The sequence below is a fragment of the Natrix helvetica genome (assembly GCF_964273705.1).
Source record: "Natrix helvetica genome assembly, chromosome: 6".
Lineage (NCBI taxonomy): Eukaryota > Metazoa > Chordata > Lepidosauria > Squamata > Natricidae > Natrix > Natrix helvetica.
Window position 1 is genome coordinate 21974595 of NC_138553.1, and position 23213 is coordinate 21997807.

The 23213-nt window shown below is 43.1% G+C and overlaps 1 protein-coding gene across 2 annotated transcripts in view; it reads right to left on the reverse strand.

Annotated features, from left to right (window-relative positions):
* The window catches only part of HIPK2 (homeodomain interacting protein kinase 2), a 174516-nt gene that overhangs the window by 76411 nt on the left and 74892 nt on the right, over window positions 1-23213 (reverse strand). For both annotated transcript variants that reach the window (XM_081956646.1, XM_081956647.1), the window contains exon 2: window positions 14481-15573. In XM_081956646.1, the coding sequence (XP_081812772.1) occupies window positions 14481-15573 (1093 nt within the window). The remainder of the gene's footprint in view (window positions 1-14480; window positions 15574-23213) is intronic.

A 23213-nucleotide genomic window follows, 5' to 3' on the forward strand; every position in this document is an offset into this window, starting at 1 on the left:
TTCATTCTTACCCACCTGTACTGGGAAGCTAAGAAATTCTCACACTTCTATCCCAGGCATCTCCTATGTCATGTTTAAGATAATAAACAAGGGAGAGTTACTAAAAAAATAATCAGCTCTTGGAATTGCTAAAGGAACACAGAAGCATTTACTCTCAATCATTGGGCAAGGTGAACAAAACACCATTGTCCTACCATGCCTGCTTACTAAGTCTCACAATTATTTGGTGGTTTATCCTCCTTCGTGAAGTTTCAGCTTCTAGAATCTTGTATGTGAATAGAAATAAGCTGTTCTGCCCCAGTGAGGCTGTCAAAGAAGGTAAGCGTAGGGAAATAAATGCAGGTAACACAAATTATGCATTATAAAATTTGAATTGCAAACTCAGAATGATTGCTCTCTTATGACTTATTTTTAAAAAAACCATGTTGTTTAGAATTCTCTCTCTACAATTAGGAAAAATGGACTATAGAAGATGACCAGGTTGAGCTTGAGGTAAGGTCAAATACATCATCAGTATGGAGTCCCAATGCCCTTGGAAGATACGTAAGTCCGACCACTCTTGAAGTCCATTGACTCTTAACTGCCTCCAATTTGTCTTAACCATTACTACATCAGATTCTTGCGCAGGCTGTATGGAATAAACTCACAGTGCTTTTGAACTCTATCCTGGCTCCTGGTTTCTTCTGCTCGACAAGAATATTCCAATTTTAAGGAGCATATGCCGTTTTAGTGGCAAGAAGACATTAATTTACAAAGAAAAGATGATTATATTGGACTCATTCCTTGAATCAGGGGAGGGAGGATGGTTGGGTTCTATCATAAAAGACCCACCATGAGTCACTTTGGATGCAATGATGACACATTTTGTGAAGAGCCTTTTCCCAGGAATTAGACCCACCATGAGTCACCTTGGATGTAATGATGGCATATTTTGTGAAGAGCTTCGCTTTTCACAAAATGTGCCATCCTTGCATCCAAGGTGACTCATGGTGAGTCTTTTATAGTAGAACCCAACCTAGGAATGAGTCCAATATCATCATCTTTTCTTTGTAAATTAATGTCTTCTTGCCACGGCTGCTTTTCAATAGTTAATGAAGCAAATGTCTCCCTATACATGATTTTATTCTGCTATATATAAAACATATGAATCTTTACATTGTCCTAAAAGGCATGGGTGAACTCTGCAAGGCAATATTTGAGCTGAGATCCTCAAAAAGTCAAACAGTGTTTCTACACACACACACACACACTTATACCTTTCATCAATACATCTAAATACTTTTAGAGCCAACTGAAATAGTGGCCATATTTGTAGCAAATAATTTTCTAAGTTGGGTGAAAAAACTATTTCTTTCTTCTCACCTTCATAAACAGAAAACTAATGGTTGACAATGTTCTAGCCAGCTATTTCCTACATTCCACAGTAGGTCAATAACTAATCAGGGACAACTAAGTCCGAGAAAGTCCTAAGGCCTCTATGTAACAACATAGATCCAAGCTATGTTTGCCTGTAATTGTAAGCCAGAATACCTAGTTTATTAAAAGCAATCTGTAAAGATATTAATTTATTGGAAGAACTTCCATCTCACACATTAAACCTAGTAGTACCCAATAATCAACAGAAATAGAGCAAACATTCCCACCAGTCATTAACTTCCTGGTTCAACCCCTATCATAGCCAGGTCTTCACTGCCTCCCAAAAAGCTAAAAGATGCAGACAATTCATTCACTTCTCTCTATCCTTCATATCCCCACTGAGGATCCTTTTCAGTCCCAACAATCTAACTAACGACTTCCTGGCTAATTTCATGCCTTGAATGTACCTAAAAAGTTGTTACTGTTCTCCTTCAGACTTTTTAACTATGTTCCTCTTTCTTTATTTTCATCTTTAAAACTTCTCTGTCATAGTTTGTGCTCTATTTATTCTCCTTGTTAGGTTAGCCTTTCTGTTTCCTGAAGAAAATCTTAAATCTTACAATTTCCTGGACACTACTACGAAGTAATGGTGACTCTTCCTGGATCCTGCCTTTCTTATATTGTTCAGTATTGAGGCAGTCTTCTCCTGCCTAAATCTGCATTTATCTCTGTGTATGTTTTATGTTTCTGATGATCATAAAAACACAACTCAGTTTTATACGGCTCAACATCACAGCTGTTGGTTGGTGATGTCATCTTCAGTCACTTTATTAAAATAAAGTTTCAAATTTAAATTATAGTCTGCTCAGAGCATGGGTCTAATTTAGGAGTTAAAAGTGCTATAATTGTATAACTTTTATATAACAATCAGGTGTTACTATTGGTGACAATATGAAGTTTTCATCAATTGTGATAATTAAGGTTGCTTAATGAGAAAAAAAATTCATTTCTAGCCTCTATGAATTTTTCTAGATGTTAAGCTATTTGGATCATATCATTTTCATATTTTTATTCTTGATACTATGAATGATATACCTAATAAATATACAGGAACATGCTAGTAGAAGGTAACATTTTTTAAGTAGTATATATTTTGCCAACAGATTTGTATCTAGTATGTTCTTGGAAATAATTATCTCTGTGTTTCAGCAACTAGGAAAAAACATCTCTGAGGAATAAAAATAAATATAGAAGCGCTCTCCTACCTACATATTCCTTTGCTAAAAATCTGTTTCATCTTATTTTGTCTCCATTAATTTTACAGTGAAGCATAACATTTTCCCCTCGGCTTGATGATTTGAGTCTCTTAGCAGTCATCAGCTGAGACAATTGACAATCAGGAAACATCTTGTCAAGACGTTGTCTCGTCTTCTCCTTCTTCTTCCTCCCACCCTACCTTCAAAGGTCTTTGAAAAACCAAGATAAAAAAGAACATACAAGGAATGGCACTTAAATACTTCCTCTTGCTTTCCACCAGAGACAGAATTGTAGGAGTTGATTTATACCACCCTTTACACCACAAGAGTCCATTCCTCTTTTTAGCACAGAAATCCAAATTAAAGCATCCCAGAGAGATGCAGTCCAGCTCTGAATAGCAGAGTTCAACACCTCTCTGGATAATTGATTTCACTGTCATGGAACTGAAAATACTTATTTCTAGCTATAACCTTTTCTGCAAGTTTAGCCTGAATGGTCAGTTTCTCTGCACCTGCCATACAAAGGTACAAGATACATACCTCCTAGTGCTGCTCATTATAGCAACCAGGAAGTTACATAAGATCTACACTCCTCGTGGCAATTCTTCCTTAGCTTTGTATTCCAAGAGCAGTCTGTAGTCCAAAGACAACTAAAAGGTCACAAGATGGGGAAACTACTCTAATCATCACATCAAAATTCTTCATTTTCTTATAATGTATACTAACTTGCTTTATTAGTAGAACCATGGGCCTCTTGAGCTGCTCCCATCAGAGAGTCACTATGCCACATGAAGTCCTTCTGGGCGAGCTTCTGCATCACTTTCTTTTGGTAAGTAACCTTAACCCTTAAGCAGTCTATTTGCAAGTAATTCAGAGGCAACGCCATGGAAAAGATGGCAGAACCCCACAAGTGCTAAATAATGCCACTAGATGGTGCTCAAGAATCTTACTTTGGTTTTGCTTTTCAAAGCTAAAATTTGGAAATACAATGACCAAACTTTCATGATTGCTAAATCTGAGTTTATATGAATTTTACCTGAGTTTCTTTTACTATTACTACTTTTTTTTTAAAAAAAATATTTATTTAGGACAGGGGTCTCAAACTTGATTTCATTGAGGGCCGCATCAGGGTTATGTTTGACCTCAGAGGCCAGGGGGCATGGCCAGCTCAACATCACTCATGTCGGGGGCACCTGTGGTGGCCCAGGTGGGCTAGGATCCTCCTACAGGCAAAAACGGAGCTTGGGAAGGTTGCGCATGACCCTCCCGGGCTCTGTTTTAGGAAGTGATGGCCTCCTGCTCCGTTTTCAATAGCAGAGGGCTGCAGGAGGCCATCTCAGCCACAAATGGAGCCAAGGAGTTTGGGTGGCCAGATCTAAGCACCCTGCAGTTTAGAGTTAGGTCTTGAGTTTGACACCCCTCATTTAGGGGGTGCCATTCACAGAGAATTCTCAGTTATTGTTAGAAGAAATCAGCTCTAATCATTACCGAAATAAGAAGCAGAGGGAAACTGGGATCCTGACAAATAGCGCTACCTCACCCATTACATCATTTAGCCAACAGGAAGAGGCAGAAGTATTTGAATTTGGGTTTGTATCTAGATCAGGGGTGTCCAAACTTGGGAACTTTAAGACTTGTGGACTTCAACTCCCAGAATTCCCCAGCCATGGCTGGCTGGGGAATTCTGGGAGTTGAAGTCCACAAGTCTTAAAGTTCCCAAGTTTGGACACCCCTGATCTAGAGAGAGCTCACTTTTATTATACACCAGTAATGGGGTTTCTTTCATAATGGCTTCTCAGATTTTCTTTAATACGTTACTTATCATAGGTTTCTTGTCTGCCTGGTTCTTCTTTAGTCTCCTGGAGAGAAGAAGAACATTGCCTTGAGTGACACTGTGTGACATCATATAATGGTGCCCATCACCTGAAAAAGTTGCTATTAAAGAGTGGCCGAAGGACGAGACAGGACTTGTTCTGAGGCAACTCAACAGGTTTTATTAAACACAAGCAGTCAAAAACTATGTACAGACGGAGTTCAGCACCTTTCCCTGCTTGACAGCTATTTATACAGAGCTGTCAAGCAGGGCAGCCAATAGGAGCGGCCTGAACAGCCCGCGCTCAGCCAATCCGCGATTTAGCCAATCAGGCGCGGCTTGGCTGTTGCTGGCTGTCAGGTCATATGTCGAGGATAGAACAGTTGCTGCTTTGAAGGACTAGGAATTCTAGTTCAAGTCATTTACAGCCCAGCAAAATCCACGTGGTCAGTAACATCATCAAGGAAAGACAAACTATAAGGAGCTTTTCCAAATACAGCACGTATTTCCTATAAAGACCAAAATGCTCTTTGCAAATACATCTGCCTCCAAATTAGAGGGATGCTTTTTACCTGAAGCACTTCAGTGTACATCAATGAAAACCTAACCACAAGCGAAGAGGGACTACTCAGGGTTGCTACCTGAAAACATTTCAGCAGTCATCTAAAGAGAGGGCAGAGGAAGAATCAGAGATCAGAAAGCCACAGAAATAAGTACTATGGCATCTTCCATGAAAGGAAAAGCTAAAAGCATTGAAGCTGACAAATACAGAGTGACATGAGGATTATACAATTATGAACAATATACAAAGGAAGGCAGGGGTGGGTTGCTACTGGTGTTACTGCCAGTTCGCAACCCGCGTGCAATGTGCGCACACCAGATGCGCCAGATGCTCACTGCGTTTGGTGCAGAACAACTTACAGTGAATTGTGCGTGCGCAATCAATAAAATCCAAAATGGCAGCAGCCATGCGGCAATGAAAGAACCAGTTTGGGGGTGTGGCAGGCCTGGATCGCTGCCGGTTCTGCGAACCCAAGCCTGAATTTCACTACCGGTTCGGCCGAACCGGGTCAAAACTGTAGGAACCCAGATCTCCAGTTCTGTTCTTGCTCTCTAAAAAAAATAGTTCTGTGCTGATACTTCAAACTGTTTTAAGACCAGTAAAAATTTCATTTTCTACCTGGGGAAAACATAACCAAGGATTTATATGGTTATAAATCCAACTATAGATTGGGAATTACAAGGAATTTAGGGCAGGAAAGAAATTAATGTACTCAAATAGAAAATAAATCAGTAGTTAAGAGCAGAATTTGGATAGAACTATTTAAAGCTTTTGCCGCAATAAAGTAAGTATTGGGAGAGAGAATGCTAGAATAGGCTTTGGGAAGAGCCTGCCCAAATCTTCTCTCTACACCCCAATTTACAAATCAAGATGCATCCCACCAAACCTTTATTTCATTTCCTCTGTACCTGAGGCAGAGACACTGCAAAAGTGTCATTTTAAAGTCCAGCCTTTAAAAAATATATTTTATTTGTTTTTATTGTTAGAAAAATATTGATTATTACTTTTTAAAAGAAATATTTGAAAAACTAGAGTGGAGGGGATTGACTTTTGTTTAATACTAATTCATAACTTCAAACAAAATTTTAACCTAATCTTTTGTCACATCAGAAATCTAAGAGGTTCCTTCTCAGTTGCCTCTTATTCTACTATCCTAATCAAAACTTCAAGGGGAAGTTTTGGGGAAAGTTAAGAACCTGGAAATTGAAGCAGGAAATGCTTGCAAATGCAAATATCATCAAAAGTATCTTACAACAGATTCGTAGTCAACAATTCATTTCTCTTTTCTGTACCGAGAAATTCAAATAATCAATTGGAATATTGATTATTGATTCCCAGGCATAATTTGTGATGCAATCTTTGAGTTTTACTTAACTGAAAGAATAGTGGTAGTGGTTTACAGGTCTCCACAATTTCTCTGACTGAAAATAATATTGCACAAAGTTCAACCTTTAGAACTAAAACAAGAACATCCAGTCAGCAACAGTAAATTCATAACTAAATTCAGAGAACAAACTGACTCAAATTCTGCTCTCGGGGACATATCTGTAAAATTGCTGGATTATCCGTAACAAGCTGTCAAAGATATTCATGGAGGAACTATGCATGAGATTAACTTCTTATTTGTAAAGGAAACATAGAAGAAAACACTCCAAAGTCAAGGCTGAGATCTCTTTTCCTGAGCAAGATACAACAACCTGCTATATACATCAGACTATTTAGTCTATTTGAGCCATTTTCAAGTAGTGTTTAAGGCAGGGGTGTCCAAACTTGGGAACTTTAAGACTTGTGGACTTCAACTCCCAGAATTCCCCAGCCAGCCATGCTGGCTGGGGAATTCTGGGACTTGAAGTCCATAAGTTTTAAAGTTCCCAAGTTTGGACACCCCTGGTTTAAGGTATCAGGGTAAAAACTGGAAGACCATGACTCCTAGTCCCACTTTAGGTACAAAGCTAGCTGGATGGCCTTGGGCCAGTCCTTTTCTCTTATCCCTAGGAAAGAGGAAATGGCAAACCACTTCTGAAAAATCTTGCTAAACTGCAGAGACTTCTCCAAACAGTGTGTCAAACACCAGGGAAATCAGGAGATACAGGCAGTTCAAATGGGTGTAAAGATTTATTGCAAGCTTAAGTTCTCCACAAGAATCTGAACTACTAACATTGAAGGGAAATCAGCGGGAGCTAAAAATAGAAGGGAATTCAAGCTGGGCTGGACTTAGATCTCTTGTGAGCCTGAATGGATTCATGACTGATGATGCATTTGAACCCCCCCCCCCCTCCTTAAGCTCAACCTGGTCATCTCCTACACCACTCCTATACTGGATTTCTTTGAGGACTGGATCAGCATTATACTTCTCCTGCACGGGCCAGCTGGGAGGCTGGAGACGGTACAGATGCCTCTGCATCCTGTTGGCCAACACAAACACACACACCGTGCCCTGATTTGGCCAGCAGAGTGCTGCAGAAGGCAGTCAAGACTAAAAATAGGGCGCCCCATTTTGGCTGCCAGAGGCACTGCGGACCAGTCATTTGCTATTTCCAGGCTGCCCCCACACCCAGTGGGCTGGATCCAGCCCGCCGGCCTTCAGTTTGACACTCCTGTCTTACCCAGTCTCTAAGAAATGGATACAATTGAAAGGAAAGTTGGGAAGAAATGCCTATCTAACCCAAGGAAAGGTTTCTGGGAAAGAAGAAACTCTTCAAAATCCGAGCTGAAGTCCCTCTCATGCCTACTATTTTATCTTCTCCCCCCCCCCCCTCTCTCTCTTAATCTAGAAATGACAGAAATTCAATCTAGGACTTTTTAACCCACGAAACAGATATTCATCCATAGAATATAGTCTGTGTTTTTAACACAGTCACAGTTGCGTAAATAGCTTTGAATAATTATCACATCCTTGAAGAGCTATGTTTACAACAGCATTCCCAATCTGGGCTTCCTCTAGATCTGTTAAAACTCTCAGCAATGTTTATGCTCACTGGGGAATTCGGACATGGGGACTGCTGGTCTACAAGTGTCCCTGAAATAATATTACGTAATGTGTTCCAACACTGAGTTGGATCCTTAGCGCACCTAGCTCAACAGGGTGCACTGTACAATAAATTGTATTGATTTAAGAGTTTTATTTTCAGGGTTGTTGTGGCCCACCAGCGGAGCTGGCAGCAGAGTCGGACAGTGGGAGGTTGGGGAGGAGCATGGGCCAGTCCTGGAAGATGGGGAAGGCTCAGAGGATGGCTCTGCGTTGGAGGCAGAGGTGGGGCTGAGGCTGTCTGGCAGTGATCAGGTGCCTACAGAGCTAGATAGCAGTGAGGCAGAGGAACAGCTAGAGCTTGTTCCCAATGTGTGTATGCACAGAGCTGCCAGAAGAAAAGAACAACTCAGAAATCAGGGTAGACTTGGAAGTAAAATCACAGGTGGAAGGTGATTGGCCCCTCCCATAGGAAATAAAAGAGGAGCGAAAGTGGAGTGGCTTTTGCAGGAAACAATTAGTTTGTTCAGTCGTTAGATTAGTTTCAGGAGTGTGAAGATCTGTCCGTGAATCTCAGAGACTCTGTGCCCAGTCTTTCTTTGCACAGCACCTCATTTGGAAAATATTTGCATGGCAGCTTTCCAAGCTAGATAAGGTCTGTAGTCATAAATATTCCTTTTGAAAGACTGTTTGCCAGGCCTTGCTGAATGTGAATGAGAGGAATTCACATTTGTTTAATAAAAGGGGTTTTGTCAGGACCAGGACTCTGCCTCGTGCTTTTTGGGGAAGCCTAGGTCAGAACAAGTGCCTACATAGGCACTACATAGCAGAATGTACAGAGCCAAAGTCAGCAATACGTAAGAACAAAAGCAATTATGAACAGGGAATTTTCTTGTGTCTGGGCACTGCCACACCAATACCATTTTAACTTGTCAATCCCTCAGAAGCAGCTTGAGGATGATTCAGAATTGTCTGCACTTCTGCCAACCGCAAAATGTTGAGAATAAGGAGCAAGGAATTTCATTTAATTGCCATCTCACCCCAAGCTGTGACAAGTTCTGAAGTAAAAAAAAACAATTAAAATCTTCTCTCTTCATCCACATCCTTACTTCATCTTTTGCATGTCTCTCTATTTGTATGTATGTGGGGTATGTGCCTTCCAGTCAGTATTGACACCAAAATGGCTCTCCATCTCGTTATATGCCATGAATGAATGAAAGAATGAAGGAAGGAATGAACAAACAAACAAACAAACAACTGAATGGTTCCTCTGTCATCACTTGATCTGCTAAAAATCTAGGTGGAATGAGACTGAGGTTTCTGCTAATAAGAGAAGCTGATCACTTGTAAGCTCCAGAGAGTTACAGATGTTAAAAGAAGATTCATTTTACTGAAATATAAAACATGCTACAACTAATCAAAACTAAACATCTTGTTTATCAAACAGAGATGTTAATGAATCCTCAGTCTGATTTGAAGCTGATCCTGGAGTGATGCAAGTGCTCTCTCTGAGATCTCTCTCTTGCTCAATCATCCAGTGGAGAGGAACACCTCACTATTTCCAAATGTATAAAAGGATCACTTGGAGATTAGCTTAAAGTCTTATAAAATTAGGACATACATTGTAAGTCTTTTTGTGAGGAATTTTCGGCCTGGATTTGGGAATCCATTGTTACATATGATCTGTTCTATGCAACCAGCTGTATTGCTGAAATTAGAGTTTGTCCAAGCCTTGGTTTGATGATTCTAGAAATCTATAAGTTGCTAATAAAATTACCAGTGAATTCAGATCATATTTCATGATTATATTCCAGCTGCTAGCAGTACCCCAATAGTTCTTAAGTCCTGCATTGGTCCTTTCTCCATCAACCAACTTGTAAGATCTTCCTATTTTAAGACCTGTGGCTGTGCAGTGATTAGAATGAAGTATTGCAGGCTAATTCTGCTCACTGCCAGGAGTTCGATCCTGATCGGCTCAAAGTTGACTCAGCGTTCCATCCTTCCGCGGTCGGTAAAATGAGGACCCAGATTGTTGAAGGCAATATGCTGACTCTGTAAGCCACTTAGGGCTGTAAAGAACTACGAAGCAGTATATAAGTCTAAGTGCTATTGCTATTGAGATCTTTTAGGAGAGATTAAACACATAATTTATTTGTATTTATTGCAGAATCTAGAATCTAACTGCAATCTAAGGTAAAACTTCAATAATTCTGGATACATAATGAGGAAGGAGGAGATGACTTTGATGCTTTAAAAAATCAAAGATAATTTTTAAAAGGAAGCTGACAGAAGACAATATGGCAAAATACTATTACTGATACCACAAGCATGAGCTTGCAAGAATTCAAAGAACAAGTTATTGGCGGATTTATTCATAGGATTATGAGACATGGAAGCAACTGAACAACAGTAAAAATCCTATAAGTAAGCTATAAAAATTCTATAAGTAAGCTAAGGATTCCCCTCTTATTATAGGTTATCCTTATAAAGTGATTAAAACCTACTTGTTTTAACTGCTATTTTTTAAAAAAAATAGCATGAGAAAGAACCAGCCCTATCTACCCAAACACACCTCCCTGTGAAATATGTATGGCACACACTGATGTGTGAAAGAGAAACAACAGTTTGCTCACGTGTCTGCGAGACTCTCTTCCAGTTGCAAATTTTCCATCTGATCACTTAACAGAGATTCACCATACAAACCATATCGATGCCTATTTTTAAGGCAAATACTTGTCGAATTAAATCCTGGTTCAGTCAGTCCCATGCAGGCCAAGATGGCTACATTTGGGCGCAGTCATTGAAGATGGCAAGGTCATACTGCATATCTGAGTAATAGCTCTTTCTGTTCCTAGTGCTGAACGATGAAACAGGAAATGGTGCAAGTTCTTTCGTCAGCGGATTATTGTTCTACCTTTCCTCCCTGCCCCAATTACTGTACCATTAAGGCCTGAACGTGCCAACCAGAAGGAATAAAGCTACAAGAAGACCTGGTTTAATTAAAACGTTTCAAGGGTACATTCTAAGGCTTCTTGGAAACCACCTGCTTCCCATTTGTTGGGTATCAATTTTTAAGTAACAGGAAAGATTCCATCTCTGATGGTTAATAACAGTAAATCAGGGGTGTCCAAACTTGGGAACTTTAAGACTTGCGGACTTCAACTCCCAGAATTCCCCAGCCAGCATGGCTGGCTGGGGAATTCTGGGAGTTGAAGTCCACAAGTCTTAAAGTTCCCAAGTTTGGACACCCCTGCAGTAAATGATAGTATCCCACCAACAAGTCATTTACACAAACTGTTTGCAAAGATCTTCTACCTTGAAGGTTACAGCGAAGAATCTGCCCTTGCCAGATTATCCCTTCTGTCACTTCAGGAGCAACCCTAAACATCTTCCTCAAATATATTGTCCACCAAGCCAGGATTTAATTATTACAAACAAGATATATATATTTTTTAAAAACCCAACATTTATTTTGTAGGACTAATCGTTATCATGTTTTGTTTGGTCTTTTCATCAATGTTTCAAACATTCACCTGAAATGCATATTTTCTGAAAAGCAATTTTATCTATTTAGTCTGAAATAAATGTTATCATTTATTTATAATGAACTGGCAATGAATTCAATGTAAAAAGAAATTGTATTCAGAGGTGGTATTCAGGTGGTTCAGACCGGTCCGGGCGAAACGGGAGCGGAAATTTTGAGTAGTTCAGAGAACTGGCAAAGACCACCTCGGGTTGGCCCTGCCCTCCCACCCCCATTGCCCTATATTCCCTTGCTTTTTTAGCTCAGCTGATTGGCGCAGCAGAGCGGATTGCCATCCCTCAGCTGAGCTAAAAAAGAGCTCAGCTCACCAGCGCTGGCAACGAGGGCGGTCTTTGAGTGCTGTGCACGTGCGTGAAGCGGTAGGAAAAGGTTTGGAGTTCCACCACTGATTGTATTGTTTTCCAATCCGCCTTAGTTCACATGTAATCTCTAGTATAAAAAATATCTATTTTTAAGAGACTTGTTCCACAATGCTTTTTACTTGTGACACCCTCCCCACCTATTGCCATCAGCATATGCCAGAGCAAGAATAGATATATTCCTTATGACTTTGTTAGCAGCCCAGTTCAGTTTCCTGATTTTTTTTCTTGTAACAAAATAGAGAAATTAGCTAAAATGGGTGCGATGACCTCAAAGTCAAAAAGTTGCAAATATTACAGAAACATAATCAAGGATTTTGCTGATGCCATGGCTAAAATGCTCTAATACCGCAATGCTTTCTCCCCAGAAAACAAAACATTCTCCTTTTTAAATGTTATATTTATATATACCCAGGGGTTGGTTCCTGCCAGTTCTAACCTCTTCTATAGAAGAGGTTCCACAAATCTACAGTGCTGTTTAGAACCGGTTCCAGCTCCCTCCCCCCCCCCCATCTGCACATCATCAAGATGAAGAGCGAGAGGAGGAATTCTGGGAGTTGAAGTCCACAAGTCTTAAAGCTGTCAAGTTTGAACACCCCTGGGATTTTTTTTCTAAAGAGTTAGGGGTGCAAGGGTCTTCTAACTTGACAGCTTTAAGACTTGCGTGCTTCAAATGCCAGAGTTTCTGAGCCAATATTTTGGTTGCTAAGCATGAGCGTTGTTAATTGAGTTTCACCACATTTTACAAGTTGGTCACGCCCACCCAGTCACACGGCCGGCAAGCCACACCCACAAAGCAGGCCACACCTACAGAAGAGGTTCTAAAAAAATTTGAAACCCACCACTGTATATACCCCAACATTTCAAATTCCTCTGTGGTCTTGGACAGCCTATGAAACATCACAGGTAATATTCCAACAATCACACATTTCCCCCCCCTCCATCCAGCTTGTTAATCACCATCTTAAAAAATAAATGTTAAATTTTATAATAAAATAAAAAATAAATAATTAAAAATTAAAAATTAAATTTCAGGGGCTGCAAATGAGGACCACAATGAGTGGCCAGGTCAAGACGATAGCCTCGAGAATCAGAACTCAAAAATGTGTTTTTAGCACCATAGCAGAGCCTGCACACAATTTTTATAGCAGCTTTTTCTCCCATGCTTCCTATATCAGGGCAATATAAATACAGCAACAGGCAGTGAAACCTCTAAATTGTTGCTGTTGTTGAACCATCACTGGGTATCAGAAAGGTTGAGTGCAATATACAATTCTTCTTATCCCTGTGTGAAATGGGACTCTCCTTGTTTAATAAAGAGTTTCTAAAAAGTAAAAGAAGGTTGGTGGCTTTTCAGAGTTAGGATCAGCTGTTGTAAACCCTATGCAAAACTCTGGAGTTAATTCTTACTCAATCCTGAAAAGTTGCTTTCAAACAGAGTTTGAAATCTGGATTTTAATAGACAGTAGTGAGCAAGACGACTGGCAAGTGGCCCTATCAGTCTTCTGAGCATCTTGCTAGGTTTCTTGATGAGAACTAAAGGCAAAGGTTCCCCTCGCACATATGTGCTAGTCGTTCCTGACTCTAGGGGGCGGTGCTCATCTCCGCTTCAAAGCCAAAGAAGCAGCGCTGTCCGAAGATGTCTCCATGGTCATCTGGCCAACATGACTAAAGCATAGAGCGCTGTTACCTTCCCACCAAAGGTGGTCCCTATTTTTCTACTTGCATTTTTTACGTGCTTTCGAGCTGCTAGGTTGGCAGAAGCTGGGACAAGTAACAGGAGCTCACTCCGTTATGCAGCGTTAGGGATTCGAACCGGCGAACTGCCGACCTTTCTGATCGACAAGCTCACTGAGCCACCACGTCCCTTGATAAGAACTAGCATTACCTAATTTTTACAGGCAAAGCAACTGCTGCATTTAAATTGTGAGACATGGTGAGCATATTTTGCTCAAATCTATCAGATTTTGATATATATTTTGATCAAAACTACCAGATTTGAGCATGTCCATGGTATATTTTGATCCAATCACCCATAATGAAGAATCACCTCACTGATTACTTCTAGACCTGTTAGTCTGCAAGATCTAAAACAACAGTCTTTTGATACCTAACAGCAAAATTTATTTATATATAGCATAATTCTATGAAATGTCATACTATAAGAAATCTGCCATGGAAGAATGTACCAAGGGCCACATGGAGCTAGAGCAGTGGTTCTCAACCTTCCCAGTCGTGACCCTTTAATACAGTTCCTCATGTTGCAGTGACCCCCAACCATCAAATTGGTGTCTCGAAAATATGTGTTTTCCAATGGTCTTAGGCGACCCCTGTGAAAGGGTCATTCAATCCCCAAAGGTGTCCTGACCCTCAGGTTGAGAACTGCTGAGCTAGAGTGAAACTCAGATTTTTCTGCACCACCACTGTGGCATACTAAAAAAAAAGAGCTATGATATCTTAATGAAGTTTGATATTACTTCACCACCACTTCACATTACCAAAGACTTATAGTATTGCAGTTGCCAAGTGGCAGGAATCAAATAGCATTCCGTTTGTTTATTTGCATGGTTAAATGCTTTCAAGGAATAATGTAGCTTAATCTGTTTGCCTGAAGTCTCTTACCTGTAGTATCTGGACTGAAGGTAAGTTGAGCACACAGCCTTGGACACATGACTAGCAGAACCAAAGTCAATAACCTTGACCCTATAGGGCTGCCGAGATGGATCCACCAACATGATATTTTCTGGCTTGAGGTCAGCATGGATCAAACCCAAGCTTTTCAATTTCATGAGAGCTGTGGCTACCTGCTGTAATATTGGCCTGATGTACTTAAGGGGCAATGGACTGAACTTGTTTTGCTTTAAAAAATCATACAAGTTCTGCTCCAACATCTCAAAAACCAAGCAGGTGTGGTTCTTGTGCTGGAAACATTCGTAGGCTCGGACAAAGTTGTAATCATCTGCGCTTTCAGTGCTTAACCGAGCCAAGATGCTCACTTCAATTTGACCTTGCCTGGCATAAGAAGGATGGTTTTTAAGAATCTTGATGGCCACAATTTCGTTGGTGCCACGTTTCCAGCATTTCACAACTTGCCCAAAAGTACCACGGCCAAGAAATTCTAATACTTCGTATGTGTTGGTCATGGAACATAGCACTTCATGTTGTACCAACTGGTAATCCCCTTCGCTGTTGGAGCCACTATTTTTGGATGTGGCAGTGGACGTTGTTGTGGTGGCTACTGTGGCCCCACTGGCATTATTCTGAATCATCGGTGGATGCTCTTCAATAATTTGAACACTGCTTGTGTTCTCGATTTCCTCGCTTTTCCGTTTAAGTCCACATTTTTGGTAGGTATCCAAAAGGCTCACAGTGCTTCGACGCATCAGGTTGTGTGGTCCGCCCAATGCCTGCCCAGATACTGCAACCACACCAGAGGTGCTATTGGCAGATGTTACCACAATGTGCCCGGTGCTGGCTGGGAAGATGATGGTTTGTTCATAAGGGATGCTGGGGTTTGGAATTTGGAGAGAGGCATTGATGGCAGCGGCCGCTTGAGAAGATTGCACGTTTTTGCTCTGACTATAGACTTTGCTATGTGTGCCGTACCCAGTCATATCCCAGTTAGAACTTGGTTCGACTTTTAGTTTCTTCACGCTACAGAAGGCACTTGATTGAAGGGTATGAGGAGAGAAAACTTGCACATGGGAGGCCATACCTGTGTCAGGAGACAAGAAGGAACAATAATGAGGAGGTAAGATTGGACAGCATTAATGCCAAATTACTCGAAGTTATTTGCAACACTTCAACCTTCAAAACCGGTAGCGATACAGTTTAAAACCCACAATGAACCTAAGTCACAAAACATAAAATTAAAATAACAACTACTCCACCAAGATATTCAGTGAATGCATACCAGTATGATTGGAAAGGAATAACAGATTATGACAAACATAAACAATGGGAGTCAGCTTCCAGAATTTAGGGAAAATGTTCCTATCAGCAGGAGTCGCGCTTGAGAAAACCCCATCTCCTTCATTTAAAACAACAACAACCCTGCTCTCTTTTCTCTATGCCATCCCCAGATAAAGGAGTGATAGAGCTTTCCTATTAATACAAAAGCTCATGTTTGCCTTGCATTACAGAAAATACAAATAAATACAAATACAATAGCAGAGTTGGAAGGGACCTTGGAGGCCTTCTAGTCCAGCCCACTGCCTAGGCAGGAAACCCTATACCGTTTCAGACAGATGGCTATCCAACATCTTCTTAAAGACTTCCAGTGTTGGGGCATTCACAACTTCTGGAGGCAAGCTGTTCCACTGAACCAATATATTTGGTTCAAGGTAAAAAATTAAGAACTTCTACTAGATCTCTAAATACTAACAAGGATCACTAAATTCAAAGATAAATTTATTTATTTATTTAGTCATATTTATACAGCTGCCATTCCACAAAATCTGACTCACCATCTTACAAAATGTAAATGTTCCAGATGTGGCAAGGTATTAGAGATCTGTAGCAGGACACTGTGTGTGAGAGAGAGAGAGGGGGGAGGGGGGGGAGGGAGGGAGAGAGAGAGAGAGAGAGAGAGAATGAGAATGAGGTGCAGGAGGGTCTGTATTACGACTAGAATGCTGGGGAAGAGTTTAAATATTTCCACTTCAATGGCATTTTCTCAGTGTAATCCATAAGGCTATTTGCTGCACTAGGGGGAAAACATATTATTTAGAAATATATGTCACAAGGCTGGATTTTATTTTACCCCACATTTGGCAACTCATATTTACTCAGAGTTACTTTTATGGTTGATCGGTTTGAATCAAAGCTGCCTTCCTAGCAATGACAGCATTACCAATAAACAGTAATTTTAAAAGATGGGTCAAATAGATCCCCCAGCTGCCACAGAAAACTGAAATAGATCAATTATTAAATCCCTGGATGATGCTGGAGCAATTCATTGTGAATTCATTATTTTATTTCTCAGATGTGTTAATCACACCAGAGCAAAAAGCACTTGAATCACGGAGATTAAAAACAAGCCAGTCAACGAATTAAAAACTGAAGCAAAAGTCACTGCAATTTAAAACATGATAAAATAACAATTAACACAGTGACTAAAATAAGTGCTCTCTCTGTGTCTATGTTAAGAATGTGTGTGCTTGTGTGTCAAACAGAAATAAAATATCACATAGAGAAAACTATTTCATGTAAAATAGAAGGTCTGAGAGAGAAGAAGGTAACAGAGTAGGTATCAAGTGGACAGCTCTGGGGAAGATATTTCAAATGGACATAAGAAAAGTTGTGCTGAATCAACAATACGGATAAGAAGAAACAAAATGCAGTAATCCTTCAGCAATGGATGTACATCTGCACTTTCTACTGGGCTCCAAGTAACTCAAAAGCCAAGAATACAACAGAAAAGTAATCTGATATTATCGTAATGGGCAGTTTCCATCAATACTGTATTGAGCATCTGTCACAGCATCTGGATATTTGTTGAGGAAGAGATGCTAGAAATGAGAAAACTGAACCTGGATTTTGAAGACCAGGCAAGAACTGGATATAGTCATTAGAACAAGGTAGAAATAAAAGGGGGAAAATGAAGCCTTTATTACAGAAGAGATGAGATTTCTTCCACCATCCAACTCCTAATCTAGACCCTCAGACCAGGAAAAACCACAGGACTTAATGCCATATTCTCTGAATCTTCCTCCTCCAAGATGTTTATCTAATGATAAAGATGGACCTAGAAGCACTCCCAATATACAAACCTGATCTTGCTAGGAAAATTGACCGCTTCCAGAATACCAGACAGATGTATTTCATACTAACAGTACTTCTGCTTAGCCTGTACTCAGTTTCATTCCTAGTGATGGATACTTTTCAAACAACATTTGACAGAGGAGAACTAGACAAACAGATCAGGAAAGGAGGTAGGCTCATGGCCACATGATTACTTATCAGCAGGCCTACATCTGTGAGCAGTATATTGGCTGTGCACAATAAATACTGGTAGTTATCAACAATTAAACCAGCTTATGCACCAGCTATGCATGTCAATCCATTTGCTTTGAAAAATAAGACGATTGACCTCTTGGATAAGGATTGTGCAATTACATCAAATATCCCTACAATATATGACATTCTCATAATTTACTAATAGCTACGAATAGGTACAAAAAGGTTCAATTCATTTGAATGTTCCCTTCTAGCCAATGAAGAAATCCTCTGCTATTCAGGAAATCTGAAACAGTCTCTGATGGTTGGTCTGAGCCAAGGGCAGGGAAATTGTTCAGACCTGGGAATTATAATAAAAATAATAAACAAGAAGACTGGCTTCAGGGGTGAAATCCAGCAGGTTCTAACTGGTTTTGGAGAACCGGTAGTGGAAATTTTGAGTAGTTCGGAGAACCGGCAAACGCCACCTCTGGTTGGCCCCAGAGTGGGGTGGGAATGAAGATTTTGCAGCATTCTTCCCCTGAAGTGGGGTGGGAATGGAGATTTTGCAGTATTCTTCCCCTGCCATGCCCACCAAGCCCACAGAACGGTAGTAAAAATATTGAATTTCACCACTGACTGGCTTCCATTTGCATAGTTTACTGGCATGGAACTAATATAATCTTTATTAATCTGATAGATGCCAAACAATATTTACTCTGCAATGTTCTTCTTCTGAGAGTGAAACTCTTAAGTGTAATATATAATATGTAATTAGAAAAAAAAATCCCCATATGTTTAGCACTTGAAGAAACGAAAATCCTCCTTAATTCTCCTCAACTTCTATTTTTGGGCTTTATGGCTTCTTTCATTGATCCTTGTTTTTTTCCTCCATCCACCTATACCAGTGGTGGGCAACCTTTTTTTTCAACTGAGCCAAATCTCGCCAAAACCACGATTGAAATTTATTTTGAGAGCCACATTTTTAAAACCGAAAATACATAGGATGGTACACTGTTTTTAGTTTCAATAAACTCTGGCATTTGAAGCACGCAAGTCTTAAAGCTGTCAAGTTACAAGATCCTTGCATCCCTAACCCTTTAGGGAAAAACCCCCAAGGGGTCTTCAAACCTGACAGCTTGAAGACTTGTGGACTTCAACTCCCAGAATTCCTCCTCCAGTCATGTTGGCTCAGAAACTCTGGCATTGAAGCATGCAAGTCTTAAAGCTGTCAAGTTGCAAGACCCTTGCACCCCTAACCCTTTAGAAAAAAAAACCAGGGTCTTCAAACCTGACAGCTTGAAGACTTGTGGACTTCAACTCCCAGAATTCTGAGAGTTGAAGTCCACCAAGGGCATCAATCATATTAGCCCAGGCAGGGATCTGCAAAATTGGCTCTTAAGACTGGTGGACTTCAACTCCCAGAATTCTGAGAATTGAAGTCCACCAGCCAACTTTGCAGACCTCTGTGTTAGCCCAAAGCCTGGCGCTGGGCGGGCCTTGCTCCCCCATTGGTGGAGCCCCAAGAAGCGAGGAGGGAGAAAAAGAGACGGAGGCCAAGGAGCTTCTCCCCCCCCCCCCCGCAAAAATCTTATCAGGGAGCCGGCGGGCAGTAGCAAATTAGCTGATCACGCGGCATGCGCGGAAAGTGAGGTTTGACCGGGTGGGGCAGTGAAACTCCAGGGCTAATTCCCCATGAGAACTGTTGCCTCTGAAGCGATATTTTGCTCCAATATTTTGAAACTTTAAGCGCCCCTTTCCCTTTTTTCTTTTCAACCCACAATGATTAGGGAGGATCCTGAAGTCGGGCGGGGCTGAGAAGCGAGGAGGCAGAAAAAGAAACGGAGGCCAAGGAGCTTCCCCCCCCCGCCCCCTCCCAGCAAAAATCTAACCGGGGAGCCGGGCGGGCAGTAGCAAATTAGCCGATCACGCCGCGTGGGCAGTAGCAAATTAACCGATCACACGGCGTGATTGGCTAATTTGCTACTGCCCGTCCGGCTCCCCAGTTAGATTTTTGCTGGGAGGGGGCGGGGGGGGGAAGCTCCTTAGCCTCCGTTTCTTTTTCTGCCTCCTCGCTTCTCGTCCCCGCCCGACTTCAGGATCCTCCCTAATCATTGTGGGTCGAAAAGAAAAAAGGGAAAGGGGCGCTTGTTTTGAAGTGCCCGAGAGGAGGGAGAGGAGCGGGCGCCCGGCACACAGAAGAGTGTGTAAAGAGTGTAAAGTGTGTAAAGAGCCGCATGTGGCTCGCGAGCTGCAGCTTGCCGACCACTGACCTATACCATTTTTTCCATATCTGATAATATAGGAGAATACACACACACACACACACACACACACACCACATACACACACACACACACACACATACACATTTGTGTTACAACCCCTGGTATGCCCATATATATATATATATATTAATAGGTAATCACCCAATATATCAGATAGATGAGTAAAATGACCATTGGCTTACCTGAAGGGTCCTTTTCTGTACACCGCGGGAGAGTCCAAGCAATGGGTTAATTCAGTCTGCTTGCCCTTAGGACTGAGGAACTATTTTTCCTTAAGCCACACCTCCTCCTGGTGTGCTCAATCCCCCAGAATTCTTAGAAGGAGTCAGTTCGTGCGGACGGAGCGAAGCGTCCAAGATGATGTAATGTTGACACGAGGAACCCGAATCCCGGCCTTGAGAGCCAGGGTGGGTTGGACTCTCCCGCGGTGTACAGAAAAGGACCCTTCAGGTAAGCCAATGGTCATTTTCCTGTACACCGCTTGGAGAGTCCAAGCAATGGGACATACCAAAGTTATTGTCCATCTGGGTGGGCAGAAGAAGGCTCCCGGGATTCGGTCTCTGACACAACCGCCTGGAGCACACGCCTGCCGAAAGACGCCTCAGCCGAGGCGAAAATGTCCAGTTTATAGTGTCGCACAAATGGAGAAGGAGAGGACCACGTAGCGGCCCTGCAGATGTCCAGGATCGAGGCCTGGGTGGCCCAGGCCGCTGAAGTAGCAGCACTTCGTGTGGAGTGTGCAGTGATGCCGCGCGGGACGGCCTTGGATTGACTTTCATAGGCAGTCGCAATGCAAGCGCGAAGCCACCTGCCAATTGTGGAGGAAGTGACCTTCTTCCCTAGGGAACCGGGCTGGAAGGAGAGGAAAAGAGCCTCTGACTTCCTGAATTCCGCAGTACGAGCGATGTAGACCTTCAGGGCCCTCCTGACATCAAGATTGTGCCAGGATCGCTCTCTGGGATGCGACGGATGAGGACAAAAATTTGGCAACACAATGTCTTGCGCTCTATGGAACCATGAGTTTACTTTGGGGGTAAAGGTCGGGTCCAGCCTCAAAATGACCCTGTTAGGGTGGATGACGCACAGATCCTGGCGAACAGAGAGAGCCGCCAGCTCCGAAATCCGGCGAGCTGACGTGATGGCAATCAAGAAGGCCGTCTTCAGCGTCAGGAATCGAAGAGAAGTAGTGCGTAAAGGCTCGAATGGAGGGCCAGAGAGGGCCCGCAGGACCACGGACAGCTGCCAAGTAGGATAGCGATGAACGGTGGGAGGGCGAAGGTTAGAAGCGCCCTTGAGGAAAAGACGCACCTTCGGGATTTTGCTGAGAGGCAAAAGGTGGTCGCCCGACCAGACAGTAGACAAAGCCGCCACCTGGCGTCGAAGGGTGTTCGGGCCCAGGCCCTTGTTGAGTCCCGCTTGAAGGAAGTCAAGCACTCTGGGAACAGGCGCGGTCGTCGGCTCGATGAGCAGTTCCTCACACCACTTGGCGAAGGCGGCCCAGGACGCATCATAAATCCTAGTGGTTGAAGGGCGTCTAGCCGCCTGAATGGTGTTCACTACCTCCTCCGACAGGCCTTGGTCTTTTAGTTGGTCCCCCTCAAGTGCCAGACGGCCAACTGGAGCCACTGGGGCTCTGGGTGAATCACGGCCCCCTGGCTGAGGGAGATCTGGTCCGGAGGAATGCGCCACGGAGGAGACACCGACAGGTGGACAAGGTCGGCAAACCACGACCTGCGGGGCCAATGCGGGGCCACGAGGAGGACCTCTGCTCCTTCTGCGATGACTTTGGAGATGAATTGAGGAAGGAGAGGCAGGGGAGGGAAGGCATACAGTAGCTCGCGGGGCCACTTGCAACGCAGTGCGTCTGTCCCCTCCGCCCCCGGGGTGAAGAACCGGGAGTAGAAGCGGTCGAGCTGCTTGTTGTCCCTGGACGCAAACAGGTCTACGGCCGGAGTCCCGAATCTGTCGGACATCTGGTGGAACAGGCGAGGGTCCAGTTTCCACTCCGCAGGATCTATGGTCGTCCTGCTCAGCCAGTCGGCCTGTGTGTTGTCCACTCCGGAGATATGGTCGGAGCGAAGGGATTCCAGATGGCGCTCCGCCCAGCGTCCCAGGGACTCCGCCTCTCTCATCAGTGCTCTGGATCTGGTGCCGCCCTGGCGGTTGATGTGGGCCTTGGTGGCCACATTGTCCGTCATCAGAAGCACATGTTGACGATGGATGGACCGGCTGAAATGGCGCAGGGCCAGGCGAGCAGCTCTCAGTTCCAGCAGGTTGATGCTGTAGCTGGATTCCACTTGGGACCACTTGCCCTGAACAACCAGGGACCCCATGTGGGCTCCCCAGCCGGAGAGGCTGGCGTCTGTGGTGATGATCAACCTCTCGGGTTCCTTGAATAGGTGGCCCTTGAGGATGGCCGGAGACACCCACCAGCGGAGAGACCTCTTCACGTCCGGGGGAACTCGAATCGGCCTGGTAGAGTTGCTCCTGGATGCTCTCTGGTGCGGCAGCAGCAGCCACTGAAGAGACCTGGAATGCAGGCGGGCCCACGGCACGATGGAAATGCAGGAGATCATTTTTCCCAGCAGCTGCGACAGAAGGACCACTGGAGCCTGCCTCAAGCTCAACACCTTGTGGGTCATGGACCTTAGACCGGTCAACCTGTCTCGGGAAAGGAAAACCCTGCACAAGTTGGTATCTATCACCGCCCCCAGGTGTACAAGTCTGTTGGTTGGAGTGAGATGGCTCTTCTCTATGTTTAGAGAGAAGCCGTGATTTCTGAGGGATCTCATAGTGGTTTGGAGATCCCGAAGGGCCTGCTGCCTGGACGACGACTGGATCAGGATGTCGTCCAGGTAGCACTGGAGCCTTATGGGCCTGCGTCTTAGCTGAGCCGCCACTACCGCCAGCACTTTGGTAAACGTCCGAGGAGCGGACGAGAGGCCGAATGGAAGAGCTTTGTACTGGAAGTGGCGACCCGCATAATAGAAGCGCAGGAACTTCCTGTGCTGAGGACGGATGGGGATGTGGAGGTATGCCTCTTTGAGATCTATAGATGTGAGAAGATCTCCCTGTCGAATCCCCGCCAGAATGGACTGCAGAGACTGCATCTTGAACCTCCGGTAGGCGA